This window comes from Leptonychotes weddellii, chromosome 13 (genome assembly GCF_054177405.1).
Source record: "Leptonychotes weddellii isolate Sample4059 chromosome 13, ASM5417740v2, whole genome shotgun sequence".
Taxonomy (NCBI): domain Eukaryota; kingdom Metazoa; phylum Chordata; class Mammalia; order Carnivora; family Phocidae; genus Leptonychotes; species Leptonychotes weddellii.
This window is the reverse complement of record NC_138381.1, coordinates 66,761,733-66,778,264: the sequence shown is the minus strand read 5'-3', so window position 1 is coordinate 66,778,264 and position 16,532 is coordinate 66,761,733. Positions and strand designations below refer to the sequence as shown.

At 46.2% G+C, this 16,532-nt stretch overlaps 1 protein-coding gene across 12 annotated transcripts in view; it reads right to left on the bottom strand.

The window, feature by feature from the left end:
- Positions 1-6: 6 nt before the first annotated feature.
- LOC115942523 (uncharacterized) overlaps positions 7-16,532 on the bottom strand; it is a 38,694-nt gene continuing 22,168 nt past the window's right edge. For 3 of the 12 annotated variants that reach the window (XM_081802030.1, XM_081802033.1, XM_081802032.1), the window contains 6 exons: positions 12,314-12,366; positions 11,885-11,909; positions 11,209-11,273; positions 10,685-10,715; positions 9,735-9,811; positions 9,153-9,466 (listed from right to left, as the gene is read on the bottom strand). In XM_081802030.1, coding sequence (XP_081658156.1) covers positions 9,179-9,466; positions 9,735-9,811; positions 10,685-10,715; positions 11,209-11,273; positions 11,885-11,909; positions 12,314-12,366 — 539 coding nt within the window. In that variant the 3' untranslated portion in view covers positions 9,153-9,178. The other 9 variants (XM_081802036.1, XM_081802037.1, XM_081802035.1 and 6 more) reach the window with 9 other exon arrangements.

Below are 16,532 nucleotides of genomic sequence, written 5' to 3'. Positions count from 1 at the left end.
CTATTTTTATCTATGGTCAGGGTACTGCCCATTTGTCTCTTCCATTCTCAGTCCCCCATTTGGGTCCTTATCTCACTTGGGAGAGGTTGGCCCACTCCGAGAAGACTAGAGATCACACACTTCACTGCTGGACACGGTCTAGTCATCTTCGGAGTCAACTGTATTGGAAGATCTTCTTGACCACGCTTGTGATGTGAGCACACCTGTATGGCTGCATTTAAGACTCTGGATCGGGGCGCCTGGCTGGCTCAGATGGTTAAGCGTCTGCCTTCAGCTCAGGTCATGATCCCAGGGTCCTGGGATCGAGTCCCGCGTTGGGCTCCCTGCTCAGTGGGGAGCCTGCTTCTTCCTCTGCTTCTGCCTCTCTCTCTCTCTTTCTCTCTCTGTCTCTCAAGAATAAATAAATAAAATCTTTAAAAAAAAAAAAAAGACCCTGGATCGAAGGCAAAAGGCCAGCACTATGACCACTATGAAACCAAACAAACAAGAACAGGTTAAGAGTCCATATAAGGTGCTTCAAAACCCGGAACCCCAACTGCCCAACCCAGGCCAAGAGAACAAATCCCGTAAGGCATGAGGATCCACCTTAAAGCCCAACAGTTTCTTCCTTAAGGCCCTTCATAACCTGTTCTACCTACCCTACTTTATGGGTCCAAGCACAAAAAGTGTCAACAATAACACAGATGCCACCACATCCTGCCAACAAGAAATCTACGGCAATGGTACGTCCATCACTATGCTGCCAATAGGATGAGACAGATCCGTATTCCATCTGGGACATAAGCTGTATTATCAGGAACTTTTGCCAACATTAGAGATAGCTTTCCTACAGGCTTTTTTATTTATGCAATTTCCACCAAAGGGAACATTGTTCTAATTTGGGGCATCAATAGTAATTCTTCCAAGTCGTGTGCCTGGATAATCAAAAGCGGCCTCAATTTGGAGCTCACATATGAGTTGGAATTTCCAGCCTTGGTGATTCATTTCATTTGATGAGATCTGAATTTCCCAGAGGGATGTCCCTTGTGGTCTGGGAATGGATGGCACACCCAGCAGTCAGACCCACCGAGAGGAGTGCCATCGGATATGATCTGACCTTACAAGGATAATAATTAGTAGAACAATTACAATAAGAAAAAGGGAGTAAAGGGGTCGTTCTGGGTGAATGGCAACAAGGGGTTTATGGAAAATGAGAATTATTTTTACTAGGCAGATACAAAATGAAAAAAGAATTAGATGGGAGTCTTGACCCAATATCTTGTGTGGAAACTGCCCACTATCCATCACAATTTGCCTGTTCTGGAAGTCTTGGGTCAACTACCTGCTTCTGAAGATGGGCTATTTCCAGAGGATCTCTGAGAATCCTCAGTTTGAGGAGCCTTCTAATTTTGTGGAATTCTGACTTTAAAAATTTTTATTTTATTTTATTATTTTATTTTTTTCTTTTCTTTTCTTACTTTATTTTATTTTAGTGGTGAAGTAGGAAGCCAAGGGTGAACTCCCAGGAGTTACACTGCTTTGTTTCTAAACAGTACCTGAGAGGGTCCCTTCCAATGATGCGTAAGGGCAGTTTTTCTCTGATGTGTCTGTGATAGAAAAATCTTCCCACAGTTGAAGATCATGAAGAGGCTTCTAGGAAGATTTCAGGAACGGTGGCCTCAAGCTGTTGGTGAAAAACTTGGGTAATATTTCAAGAGTTCTTTGCAATATGTGGCCACGTCTGCATGTAGTAGGGTAGTGTAATCTAGTCTGGGTAGTGAAATTCCTAGATATATGGGTCTTCCAGCTACTAATTTAGAGTGGGACAACCAGTGTGTTCCTAAGGGAATCGACTGGACAGCCATCATTGCTAGTGTGCATTTGCAACAAGGGAGCTCACAGGTTTCTGAAAGTTTCGCTAATTTTAATGGAAGGATGAAGATGTTTGGCCCACTTTAAATAGGTTATGTCTTAAATCATGAACTGTGTCTAGCAGAATTGTAATTTGTTTTGAAACTCTATATTTCTCTCTTGCTAAGGTTGAGAGCAAGTCAATGGAATCCTTTTTAGAGGCTTTTTTATTCTCTGGACCAAGTGGGAGATCATTCACATATTGTATAAGAACTAAGTTACAAGGGAAACTTTTATTTTTTATTTAAGTCTTGATTGAGGACATGGGAAAAGTAGAGAGGCCTTCAGTGAACTCCTGGGCTGTGATTGTCCAGCTATGTCATTGTTCTGTCCAGGAGGGAACAAAAAGGATATACCTTCTGGTCTCTTAGTGAAACAACTTTTGATTCAGAATTTCTTTTGGAGACCTCAACATATCATCCAACAGGAGCCACCTACTGGGCTTCCTCCTTTCCTAAGACACTTCTCAAATAAACAATTTTGCTCAAATTGGGTTGTCCAGAGTTGGACATGGAGACCCAAATCATCGTTGGTGAAGTTGTGGGGAACAAGAATTAAGATTGTGATAAAAGTACACATGAGAAGCAGACAATTTTTTCTGGGAGAGGGCTCAGGTTTAGAGGATTCCCAAGAGAGCTGGTATTGGCTGATAGAAATAGAACATTTGTATATCTCGTGCCTTGAGCCCCAAAATGACAGCTGGCCACCTCTGAACACAGACCCATCAATCTGGACTCTCCAGCCATTGGAAAACCAGAGAGCATACTCTCAGGACACAATATTGAGATAGTGGGAGAACCTCAACTGGTCTGATTGGTGACCTTCAGCAAAGTTCATCCGGGTGGACGACAGTCCGGTGAGATCATCAAACTCCCTGGTCTGTGAGGCTGGCTCAGACAAGATTCACAAGGGCCTATTTGTGGTTCTATGCCCTGATTCTTCTTCTTATGACACACAAAAGTTTTACACAGCTCCACACAGAATTGTAACCCAAAGGACAGCAGAAGGGGACAAAAAGGAATGGTCTGAGTCCACCAAGGAGACCTAGCAAATGGGAACCAAAAACAAGGCCCAGGTGCCAGACTGAATATAAACAGCCTAGGAACTCACTCCAAGAGGGCAGATTTCAGATGCAATGCTCACTCACCGTGTCCTCATGGACTCCAGAAGCTGCAAAGCAGCAAGGCCCACGCGGCCTCTGTGGGCACCACCCGGGATGGAAAGCTTTGGTTTTCAAGGACCAGGCAGCTCAGACGGGGTCTTGGTGGGACTTCTTGGATGACCTGTCCAATAAACAAAGGCCAGCCAAATGAGAACAAGCAAAGAATATTTATTTGGAGAGGCTCTAGTGAGCTGTCTAGAAGGGAGGCATCTTATGTGGTTGTTAGGGGTGCATACTTGGTTGTTTTCTGGTGGCCGGTCCTAGGTTGGAAATGGGGATAAGAGTTAGTTAGGGAAGCTCTCAGATATAATTATGATCATTTGGGGCCAATTGTTACAAGGGTTACGGTGCAGATTCCTGAGCAAGTTGTTACATACAGCAGCCAACCTTCTTACAAGTCTGACATATGTAGTGGGCCTGCTTGCTTGGCGGACACCAAGGTAATGGGTTGCTTCCTGGAATGGTTGTGGGTCAGAAAACTATCTTCACATATGGTCTGGCTATGGTCCATTTCTACATGCAGTTTTTCATGCAGACTAGGGACCAGAAACCAGGAAAATGCTGAGGAAGTGGTTGAGCAGGGCTGAAAAGAGCGATTATAGATTTGAAGATCCAAAGACATCAAGTGCCTGGATGAGCCCAGGTCCTGCACGATGGGAATCATAAAAAGGAAGAAACAGGAAATTAGCCAAAGCTCGAAAAAGGAGCTTATTAGTAAGAGAGAGGATAGGGGTGCGGTGGTTCAGGTGGTTAAGCGTGTGACTCGTGATTTTGGCTCAGGTCATGATCTCAGGGTCCTGGGATCCAGTCCCATGTCAGGCTCTGCACCCAGAGGGGATTCTGTTTGGGATTCTCTCTCCGTCTTCCTCCACCCCTCCTCCACTGTCACAATCTCATTCTCTCTCGCAATAAAATAAATAAATCCTTATCAAAAAAAGACAAAGAGTATAAAAAAGATGAAAGAGGAAATAAATTACATACGGATTGTGGACCTCTTGGTCAGAGTCCTCGCAGTCTCCAAAATAGTCTTCTTTGTGGACTGTGACGTGGATGGTGTCGACCTTGTCTTGGGAAAAGAAAGGGGTCAGTCAGGGTGACATGGGGACTCAGGCCACTGCTTCTGGGATTATGTCCCCAACCCCAAAACTCAATTCTGTCCTCAGCTCTGCAGGCCCCCCACCTCACCACCCCCGGGACCGTGATCCCTTTACTTCACTGTTAAGAAGGCGTCCAGGGTCTCTGGGCCGTTCCCAGCCCTCAGATTTCGTAACTGAGTCCAGGAAGCAATGCCTGTCATCCCACTCTTTCAAGAGGCAGCCACGGTGGTGCCCATGACTTTCTGTCCCCATGATTTCCTACCTCCCTCTGCTCCCTCCTGCTACCCTTCCTTATCTCTCCTTTAATCATGAATTTCATATTTCCCTTCTTCTGTCACCTCCAACAACCAGATTGTTCTCTGAAATGGGAACAGGAGAGGAATGATCATGGGTTTACTGCCACCCTTCCTAGTCAATCAGCTGATCAATGAGCCAATGCAGCAAACATGGAGGTGGCTGCCACGGGCCTGGGGTTGCGCTGGGCCGTGAGAATGACAGCCAGCTGGGCACTCAAGTGACTGCCCTGTACTTGGGCTAATCTTAGGCGCCTGAGACACACTTACTATTTATTACAGCCCATAAGTGTCCTCACTCAGAGAGGAGATGAATGTGACGGTAGAGGTAAAGTTACTTGTCCAAATTCCCCTAGACTGTCAGTGGGGTGAGGGGGTTCTACAGGAGGTGTGCCCACATACACCCCAGTGCCTGCCAGCGTTCACCCCAAGCCCCCGAGCCCTTCAAGGACTGGGGGAGGCCCTGAGCAGCTTGATGGAAAGTCCGAGGGTGGTCTGTGACCATGATGTGGGGAACAGGCCCATCGCTGTGTGGCTGGAGCAGCGGGATCAGACAGGAGCAGAGACCCTGGCCCCGCTTCCCAGAGCCTCTGTCCTGGGCCTGGTCGCTCCCAGGAGCTCAGCTCGGCGGGACCGTGACAGCCAGTGTGTGCGGCCAGCCCAGCAGCCTTCACACAGGCCTCTAGAATTCCCACTGGCCAGGGAGGGTCTTTGGGCGGCCGCATGTGGGCCTCTCTCCCATGGAGCCCAGTGCAGGGTTTATTCTGGTCCCAGGATCATGGATTTGGGCGAGGAGAGAAATGTGCTCCAGGGCATGTCTCCCACCTCACTTCTGCAGCAGGACCCCGGAGCATATGGAAGAGGCTGAGTGGGAACATTCTCTGGACTGCTTATGCCCAGAGCACCCTTTCAGTCAGGGGCAGGCCTGAGGGCGGCCCCTACAGGTGCTGCTCCATGAACTGAAGCTGCAGACGGAGAGGGTCACCAGCTCTCCCTGCACCTGGCTCACACGGAAGCGCTCTGTCTGCCCAGTTCACATGTGCAGGAGAGAGCTGTGTCTCAAGAGATTGCCTCCATCCCAGGTCAATGCCAAAAACCCAAACCAAATCTCTCCTGCTCTATTCCCAAGAGATGCCAAGCAAACCTAACCAGAGGCTTTGATGTTTGGCAGTGACACAGGCAGCCAGACCTGGTCTACCGGGAAGGATAATCTTAAATATCAAATAAGAAAAGATGATTGCAAACAGAGCACCTTCAAAGCCCAGAGGCAGAAGACTTCTTAATATTATTTCTTTTTTTTTTTTTTAAGATTTTATTTATTTATTTGACAGAGAGAGACATAGTGAGAGCAGGAACAAGCAGGGGGAGTGGGAGAGGGAGAAGCAGGCTTCCCGCGGAGCAGGGAGCCCGACGCGGGACTCGATCCCAGGACCCTGGGATCATGACCTGAGCCGAAGGCAGACGCTTAACGACTGAGCCACCCAGGCGCCCCCTTAATATTATTTCAAAAGAACCTACTAGTATATGAACAGAACAAAACAGGGGCGCCAGGGTGGCTCAGTCGTTTAAACGTCTGCCTTCAGCTGGGTTCCTGATCCCTGGGATCAGGCCTGCATTAGGCTCCCTACTCAGTGTGGAGTCACCTTCTCCCTCCCCCTCTGCCCCTCCCCACCAATCATTCTCTCTCCTAATAAATAAAATCATTTAAAGACCGAAAAATGAGAAAGGAACACTTCTATTCTTATACTTCTTTGTCTTTCTGATGTCCTACCTCCCACTCTCGATCTACAAAGCAGCAGGTACAACCTGACTGCTCCCAGGAACCCTCTCCCATTGATTCCTGAGTGGAGTTCCCTACCTGAAGAGGTTTTGTCATCAGTGTAGATTTCAAGGCTCTCGACGACCCAATCTTTAGAGACACAAGCATGAGCAGCAGGTTATTAGAGAGAGGGGCTCCCCTGTTCCTGCTACTCGAGCTGAGGCCAGGCTGGCTCACCCAGCATCATCAGCTCTTCCTCCAGGTCCTCAAACCTTCCTTGGGCTCCTTGGAGACAGAGCCCTTCAACAAGACCTTGACACAGTTGCAAACCTTCAATGAGAGAAAGGATCCCCCTTCACATGGCACTTCCCTATCTCCACGGGATCATGAGAACTCTCATGTGCACAGGGATCAACCTGAGATCCCAACTGGGACGGACACACACCGGGGTAGTTGGGGTCTGTGAGCAGCTCCTCTGCCAGGCCCACAGCAGCTGCCCAGGAGAGCTGTCTCTGAGGCTGGGAGTGTTCTGTGTTGTCAACATGCACTACCGGGCACCGGAAATGTGGCAGGTGTGACGAGGGATGGGAATGTTCCGCTTTATTTACTTTAATTAACTGAAACGTGAGCAGGCATGTCTACCTAGAGGCAGGGACACTTCACTGTCCTTAGGAGCCTACCTTCTCTTTCTGATCCCGACTAGAGCCTGGGCAGGCACTTAGATTAGTGTGGGGCCCAATAGGCCCAGACAAGCTGAAGCAGGGCGTTTCTGCCCATGAACTAGATCCTAGCCCAGGGGTGTAACAAGAGGGGCTGCTCAGAGCTGAGCATTTGGGGGACAAGGAATGAGGTGCCCTTGCACTGACTACCCAGGGCCAGGGTTCCTGTCCCCATGAGCGGGAGGACACAAATAGAGTTTGGGTTTGAGAATTCTCACACCGTTTCAGAGATACTCTCAAACTGATGTCCTCTGGGCCATAAAACGGAGCAGCAAGGAGCACCTTGACCTTTGGATCACCTCCCTTCACTTTGCTGAGCTCACCGTGCACTGGAGTCTGTGCCCCTCTCACCTCCTGTGCAACTAGAATGTTCTACAGTTGCCCTGGCCACATGGTGTGAGATTGCCTCAATTTAAATGTGTGTGCAGGCCAGACAACCCTTGGCCCACGGCGTGTAGACAAGGACTGGTTGTCAGGGACTCCCAGAAGCAGGTGAAAAGTAAAAACAGGTCCCTTTGGGCCCCAGGTGGATCAGTCTGGGAACCTCCTTGTGTCTGGCCTGGTCCTGGTTGCATCCCCACTGATGTGTCCTGGGTGGGAAAACAGGAGACCTGACTCCATTCTCTGCCTCCCCCCAGTTTCCATGAAGGAAAGTGCCTGGTCTGTCGCACAGGTAGCTGGAGAAGAGGCTGGAACAGGAAGCAAGCCCCTCTCTCCAGGCTTTTAGGAAGATGTCCATCCAGGGCTCAATCCAGCCATGATGGCATGACCAGCCTCATCCCTGCTCAGAAGGAGCCCAAATGTCAGTGTGGGCAAGTCTGGGCCCAGGTGGTGATGCTGTACTGATTCACCTAATCTTGCAACCTTGGCATCCCTGCCCACTCTCCCATGGCCTGGGTGTCCTTTATGCCTTCCCTCTGCCCCCCACCCCCACCCCCGCCCCGCAGATCTTCACTCTGAAAATCTAGTCCGAGATTCTGGATCATGCCCTCACCCTTTAATGCTGAAGTACCTGACGGAGCCAAGACTCGTAGAGCCTAGCTGCTGGTTTCACTTCTGCCTCGTTTACACCCAGCAGGTATTCCCTTCCACAGGACCCCGGGACTATGATCTAGAGATAAAGGATTTCTAGAACCTGGAGACTTCCTACTTCTCAGATTCTCTCCAGAACCGGGCATGGCCTGCATCTGCCCTTCGGGCCACTTGCCCCAACTCTCCTGTTAAGACAGGGAGGATTCTTTCTCAGGCTTCTTTCATCAAAAGGGTTTGGGAACAGAGGAGGGGCAGGTGAGAGGTATCAGTCAGGGAAATATCCCTTTAATGCTGAAGTCTCTGACGGAGCAAGGACTCTGGGATTGGGCCTGGCAAGCGCCCCACACAGGGAAATCAGGAACAAGCCAGAAAAGTATTACTGATGCCAAACTTAGTGTCGAAATTTAGGGTGTTCCTCCAGAAGTAGAGAGGTGGGAAAAGGTGCATGGGACTTGGGGTGAAAGGGCCTCATCTCAGCGCAAGGCTCCCCAAACACAGGCCGTACGACCCCTCTGTCATTCAGCACCCTCTCCAGCCTCCCTTTTCTCTGAGGCCCACTGAATACCACATGGCTCCTCTTCTTTAGTCCTGATTGGTCCCACTGCCTGCTCAGAGGTGAGACCCATCATTAACCAGTGTCATTCATGACAGACTCACGGGGATTCCGAAAACGTATTTTCCTTTCAGAACCCTGGGAACATTTTCCTGTGTAGTAATGGGATTTTTTTCAGATGAAACAAGGTACATTTGGCATACAATACACTACACATATTTAAATCCTACAATTCCGTAAGTGCTGACGTACATACACACCCATAAGGCGAGCTGAGGAGATTTTCTTCTCTTTTTTTTTCTAAATGGCAAAGTTCACACCGGTAACTGTGCCATTTTGGGAGACATAAATCCTGGGAGACACACACACACACGCACAAAACCACACGCCCACTCAGAATCCCACCTCGACACTTCACACGCAGACACACCCCACCACCACAAACACAAACATGCTACCTGAATGCGGCACAGCCACTTAGAAAAACATAACCGTGGTTCTCCATGTGCAAAACCCTTTTTTTCACCACACCTCTGATCCTCATTCCAGTGGGAACCCAGAATCTGAATGGCGTTCCTGACCAAAGACAGCAAGAGACTGATTCCAAAATACGTACCGCTTTCATTTGTTACTGACACCACCTGCAGTTACAGAAAAGAGGACACCATGAGGCTCAGGTCACGCTGTACACTGTCTGCGTGAGCTTTACTTCTCTCAGTGACTTTAGGAGACTAGGTGGACCCCTGTGTTTGAGTCCAAGGCCCCCAAAGTAAGTGACCTGGATGCCTGTAGGAAGTTGTTTTTCCTGGGGGATGTGTCTGTCCAGTCCATTCAGGATGGCGACTACAAAAGTCTTCATCCAAGCAGCAGAAACTGTGGCTGAGGGCAAGGATCCTACCACAGCGATTATAACCAGGTTTGGTGTGGCCAGTGGTAAATGTCCTCTCGAATCAGCTAATGGCTGGCAAGAGACAACCACTCAGCACTCTCCCCAACAGGGAAATTATATATATATCTCAAATGGATATATATATATATGTTTTCCATAAAATTAGTATAAAAGTAATTTTATTTCCATATACAAGCAGTTTACATTAAGAAAATGAATTTTGTTATTATTATGTTCAATTGGCCAACATATAGTATATTGTCTGATTTTCATCTGCATTTGATTGGAAAGAAACCAAGAAAGCAACATTTGTTCCTCGGGTAAAGACAGGCAAGCTCACCTTGGCAATCCACAGGTCCTCCTCATCCGGGATACTCTTCTGCAGCCATGCCCAAACTGCACAGTTGTCAGGAACATCTAGAAGGACACAGAGTATCTGTCAGCACATTGGTGGTGCTGCTCAAGAATAACTTGGGGAGGGGCGCCTGATTGGCTCAGTCGGTTAAGCATCTACCTTCAGCTCAGTTCATGATCTCAGGTTCCTGGGATTGACTCCCGTGTGGGGCTCCCTGCTCAGTGAGGGTCTGCTTTCCTCTCTCCATCTGCCCCTCCCACCTGTTTGTGCTCTTTCTCTCTCTCTCAAATCAATAAATAAAATCTAAAAAAAAAGGAATGAGTAACTCGGGGAGTATTGCTAGGTATCAATGGGGGTCAAAGAATATGGCAGCATTTGCTTGCCAGGCATGGGCTGAACTGCCACCGTTGGGCCTCCGGCGGTAATAGGGCTATAACGTTTGCCCTGTGATGAGATTTTTTTTGTTTTTTTTTTTTGAGAATGTTGACATTGGCCATTGTGTAGTGGCAGTAGGATATATCTCCTGGAGAAATATGCAATCTCTCTCTCACTCTTTCCATCTCTCCCTCTCCCTCTCCGTCTCTCTCTGTCTCTCTGTGTCTTTCTTTGTCTGTCTTGCTCTCTGCCTCTCCCTTTCTCCCACACAAACACACATACTCACAATCACACTACATAGAGCCACAGAAGACACCCCAACCCGAAGCCTCATGCACACACAACCACACCACCCACAGGGAATACATCGGCTTCCTAGTACTGTAGACACATGGACATACTTTTTCACCTGGGAAATCTGCCTGTCCCCCATACCCACAAAGGTCCTACCAGGAAACTGGAATCAGGGCGGCTCTCCGGACTGAAGATTGCAAGGATGCCCCACCTGTCTTACCATCTAGAGTTTTTTCACAGGAAGAGACTGATTCCAGAATACGTACTGTTCTCGCTCACTCCTGAAGTTCCTGTAAGCTGCAGTTACAGAAAAGAGGACACCATGAGGCTCAGGTCATGCTGTACACTATCTGTCTGCACTGATCCTGAGTTCTCTTAACGACTTTAGGAAACCAGATGGACCCCAGTGTTTGAGTCCAAGGCCCCAAAGTATGGGAACTGGATGCCTATAGGAAGTTGTTTTTCCTGGGGTACGTGTCTGTCCAGTCCATTCAAGATGGCGACTACAAAATTTTTTATCCAAGCAAGAGAAACTGTTGCTGACGGAATGGATCCTACCACGGCGTTTTTAACCAGGTTTGGTGTTGCCAATGGTAAATGTCCTCTCAAGTCAGCTAATGGTTGGCAAGAGACAACCACTCAGCACTCTCACTATAAGGGAAATTATATATAAATATATATGTATATTTATATCATCTCAAGTGTACAGTGTCCAATTTTCATCTGCATTTGATTGGAAAGAAACAAAGAAAGCAACATTTGTTCCTCGGGCAAAGAACGTCAGGCTCACTGTGGCCAGAGATGCGTCTTCATCAATGCTAACTCCAGGTGTCTCAAGCGTTTCTTCCGTGAGATCTAGGACACAGAATAACTGTCAGCACATTGGTGGTATTGCTCAAGAATAAGTCGGGGAGTGTTGCTTGATACGGACATGAGGCTAGAGTGTATGGAGCCAGTTGGTTACCAAGCATGGATTGAAGTGCCAATGTTGGGCCACCCACAGAAATAAGACTGCGAAGTGTGCGGTGTGATAAAATTGTTTTGAGAAAGTTGACATCATGCAGTATATATCTGACATCTCTCCTGGAGAAACCCATTTATTTCTCTCTCTCTGTCTTTCTTAGTCTCTCTCTTTCTGTCTCTGTCTCTCTCTCTCTCTCACACACACACACACACACACAGGCTCACAATCACCCAACATAGAGCCACACAGGACACCTAAACCCCAAGCCTCATACACACACACCCACACCACCCACAGGGAATAAATTGGCTTTCTAGTACTGTAGAAACATGGACATAGTTTCTCACCTGGGAAATCTGCCTTTCCCCCACACCCCTAAGCCTCGGTCCTACTAGGAATCTGGAATCAGGGTGGCTCTCCAGACTGAGGACAGCAAGGATGCCCCACCTGCCTTACCATGTAGAGTTTTTCCTCAGCAAGAGACTGATTCCAGAATACGTACCACTAGTGCTTGTTCCTGGGGCCACCTGCATTTACAGAAAAGAAAACACCATGAGGGTCAGACCCTATGTGTACTGTGTCAATGGTTCTCTTGGTGACTATTGAAAACCCAATGAGAAATAGTAGTAAAGACAAAGGCCCCCAAAGCAAAGCACAGAGTGCACCCATGGAAAAGCCATGAGCTTTTCCTGGGGGGATAGATCTCTCAAGTTCACTGAAGCAGCAATGACAAATCTCTTAATTCATGGAGGAAAAACTGCTTCTGAGGAAAACGTCCCCTACCACACAGTTTACAACCGCCCCTTCCAACACCCCAAGAAAAGGGTACCTAACATCTAAGAAACACACGTTGTCCTATTTGAAGTCACTTCAAAAAGAGGAAAACCAAGAAAGAAACATTTCTCTCTCAGGCAAAGACAGGCAAGCTTACCCAAGAAGTCAATTTTTCCTTGCCAAGCTTCTTGACCACAATGCTGTCAGGATCTAAGAGGACACAGAATACCTGTCAGTCCATTGGTGTTGCTGCTCAGGGATTACTGTGCGATCACTGTTGAGATGGATATGGGGCAAGCCTGTACGGGAGGGACTGATTCATAAGCATGGACTGAGCTGCTGTTGGGCCATCCTCCTTGGTGAATGAGGAAAAGCAAACAAGAGGAAGAGGAAACGAAGGAGAAACAGAGCCTTTGACTTTCTAGCTTAAGGCAACCTAGTCGATGTGAGTCAGTTAGTCTACAAATAGGTAGCCTGAATGCAAACTGTGGTGTAGTGAGGCAGCCCACCCCTCCCTCGGCCCGTTGTGAGGTCTCTTCATTTGTCCTGCCAGGAGGAAGCTCCTCCAACTGGCCATCCAAATGGGAGACAGACTAGGAGACACAGAGTCACTTCCAGCCCTTGGTCGTCTATCTCATGAATTACTCAGAGAGCTCTGCTTGACTTGAAGGAGAGACCAGTGTCGATGGATGTGGTTGGTTCAAAAGCACGCAGTTGCCAATGGCAAGATTTGATTCCTTCTGATGGTTGAGTATATCTATATAAGAAACTGAGGGCTGCTGAAGGGGGGTTGGTTATGGATGTGGTTGGTTAAAAAGTACGCAATTGCCAGTGGCAAGATTTGATTTCTTCAATGGTTGAGTAATGTTCCAGTGTATCTATATAACAAACGGAGGGCTGGTGAAGGGGGTCATGGGGTAATTGGGTGATGGGCCTTAAGGAGGGCACTTGATGGAATGAGCACAGGGTGTTATATGCAACAGATGAATCACTAAATTCTACCCCTGAAACTAATACTACAGTATATGTTACCTAATTTGAATTTAAATTTAAAAAAAAAGCATGCTGTTGGCTATCGGTGAGCCACCCTTCTTCATGGAAGGAGATGCGAAGAGGAGCAGAAAAGAAGGGAGAACAGAGTCTTGGCTTTGCCACTGAAGACAAAGGTACACATCAAACTTAACTTGACTTCAATTAATAAATAATAATGAGGAGGAGGAGCAAGATGGCGGAGGAGTAGGAGACCTGGATTTCGTCTGGTCCCAGGAATTCAGCTAGATAGGGATCAAACCATTCTGAACACCTATGAACTCAACAGGAGATCGAAGAAAAGAATAGCAGCAACTCTCTGAACAGAAAAGCGACCACTTTCTGGAAGGTAGGATGTGCGGAGAAGTGAATCCGAGGCGATATTCGGGAGGACAGACGGCGGGGGAGGGGTCTCCGTCGGCCGCTTCTGGGAAGTGATAGAGCAGCGGAGCACAAAATCGGAACTTTTAGAAGTCTGCTCCGCTGAGGGATGTCACTCCGGTGGCTAAGCGGGGGGTGGAACCCTGCTGAAAGAGTTGGTTGTTTCCACTTTAGGCTTATTACAAAAAAAGTGTTATAAACAATGTTGTGCAGGTTTTCATAGGGAGCCTTTTCTCTATCAAAAGACAAACGTCCAGGAGTGTGGTGGCTGGTTTGTAATACGTGGGAAATTAAGTGGGGAAATATCTGGAAGTTCGAAGAATCTCTCCATGATGGTTTGTGTTTGTATCACAGGAATGTTAGTCACAAGCCCCACTTTGCTTAAAGTCCGATCACATTTTCTCCCCCCCGCCTTTTTTTTTTGTTTTTTGTCTTTTTTTTGTTCTTTTTTAATTACTCCTCTTTCTTTTATCAACCAACTTCTTATCTTATCAATTCCTTTTATAAAATCTTTTATAATTTTCACCTTTGCAGTCATATTCCATCCCTTCATTGTATTTATCCTTATTTTTGTACATATATAAATTTTTCTTTCTTTAAAATTTTGGGAGGCAGTTTCTTCTAACAGACCAAAATACACCCAAAAATCTAGTGTGTGGCTGTCATCTATTCACCAGCTGATCATATTTGATTATATTCTTTTTTTTTTCTTCCTTTCCCTTTATTTTTCCCCTCGGTTTCAGATCTCTTCTGATTTCTTTAGTGTATATTTTTCTGGAGTCGTTGTTACCCTGTTAGCATTTTGTTCTCTCATTCATCTATTCTCCTCTGGACAAAATGACAAGACGGAAAAACACCTCAAAAAAAAGAACAAGAGGCAGTACCGACTGCCAGGGACCTAATCAATAGGGACATTAGTAAGATGTCAGAACTAGAGTTCAGAATGACGATTATAAAGATACTAGCTGGGCTTTAAAAAAGCATGGAAGATACTAGAGAAACCCTTTCTGGAGAAATAAAAGAACTTAAATCTAACCAAGTCAAAATCAAAAAGGCTATTAATGAGGTGCAATAAAAAATGGAGGCTCTAACTGCTAGGATAAATGAGGCAGAAGAGAGAATGAGTCATATAGAAGACCAAATGATGGAGAATAAAGAAACCGAGAAAAAGAGAGATACACAGCTACTGGATCACGAGGGCAGAATTCGAGAGAGAAGTGATACCATAAGACGAAACAATATTGGAACAATTGGGATCCCAGAAGAAGAAAGAGAGAGAGGGGCAGAAGGTATATTGGAGCATATTATAGCAGAGAACTTCCCTAATTTGGGAAAGGAAACAGGCATCAAAATCCAGGAGGCACAGAGAACCCCCCTCAAAATCAATAAAAATAGGTCAATACCCCGATATCTAATAGTAAAACTTACAAGTCTCAGAGACAAAGAGAAAATCCTGAAAGCAGCTCAGGACAAGAGGTCAGTAACCTACAAGGTAGAAACATTAGCTTGGCAGCAGACCTATCCACAGAGACCTGGCAAGCCAGAAAGGACTGGCATGATACCATCAGAGCACTAAACGAGAAAAATACGCAGCCAAGAATACTATATCCAGCTTGGCTGTCATTGAAAATAGAAGGAGAAATAAAAAGCTTCCCTGACAAACAAAAACTAAAGGAATTTGCAAACACAAAATCAGCCCTACAAGAAATATTGAAAGGGGTCCTCTAAGCAAAGAGAGAGCCTAAAAGTAACATAGACCAGAAAGGAACAGAGACAATATACGGTAACAGTCACCTCCCAGGCAATACAATGGCACTAAAATCGTATCTTTCCATAGTTACCCTGAATGTAAATGGGCTGAATGCCCCAATCAAAAGACACAGGGTATCAGATTGGATACAAAAACAAGACCCATCGATATGCTGCCTGCAAAGACTCATTTTAGACCCAAAGACACCCCCAGATTGAAAGTGAGGGGGTGGAAAACCATTTACCATGCTAATGGACATCAAAAGAAAGCTGGGGTGGCAATCCTTATATCAGACAAATTAGATTTTAAACCAAAGAGTATAATGAGAGATGAGGAAGGACACTATATCCTACATAAAGGGTCTATCCAACAGGAAGATCTAACAATTGTAAATATCTATGCCTCTAACATGGGAGCAGCCAATTCTATAAGCCAAGTAATAACAAAATCAAAGAAACACATTGACAACAATCCAATAATAGTAGAGGACTTTAACACCCCCCTCACTGAAATGGACAAATCATCTAAGCAAAAGATCAACAAGGAAATAAAGGCTTAAAATGACACACTGGACCCAGTGGACTTCACAGATATATTCAGAACATTCCATCCCAAAGCAACAGAATGCACATTCTTCTCTAGTGCCCATGGAACATTCTCCAGAATAGATCACATCCTAGGTCACAAATCAGGTCTCAACCAGTGGCGCGAGCCAAGCTACTCATGCTGTTTGACAAAGTCCAAGTATGGGGGATGATCCTGAAAACAGGAGACTCCACAGCTGGCTCCTGCTATTCTCTTTCATTTTGTTTATGGCAATCTTTATAATTGTGCGAATATTTCTGGGCTGGCTCCTGCTATTCTTTTTTATTTTATTTATGGCAATCTTTATAATTGTGGGAATATTTCTGGGGTTTCATGATAAAGTGACTACTCACCTTAGTTACGCCTATCTAAGCAATCATAATGAAACTAATTCCATGAAGAATTAGTTTCTATAGAACAAAATAACAAAATGGTCACGCTCTGTCTAGCACCTTTCTCTTTGCGTACTGTTTTTTAGTTTTAGCGAAAGCCAATAAGCAGAAATCAATAAAGGTCATGTTAATCATTACAAAGGAAAAATGAAAGAAGGCTATGGCTGTAATCCAGAAAATGATCTAAGATTTGGAAAAACAAAAATATCCTAACATATAAATAAAGTTCCTCCGAGGCT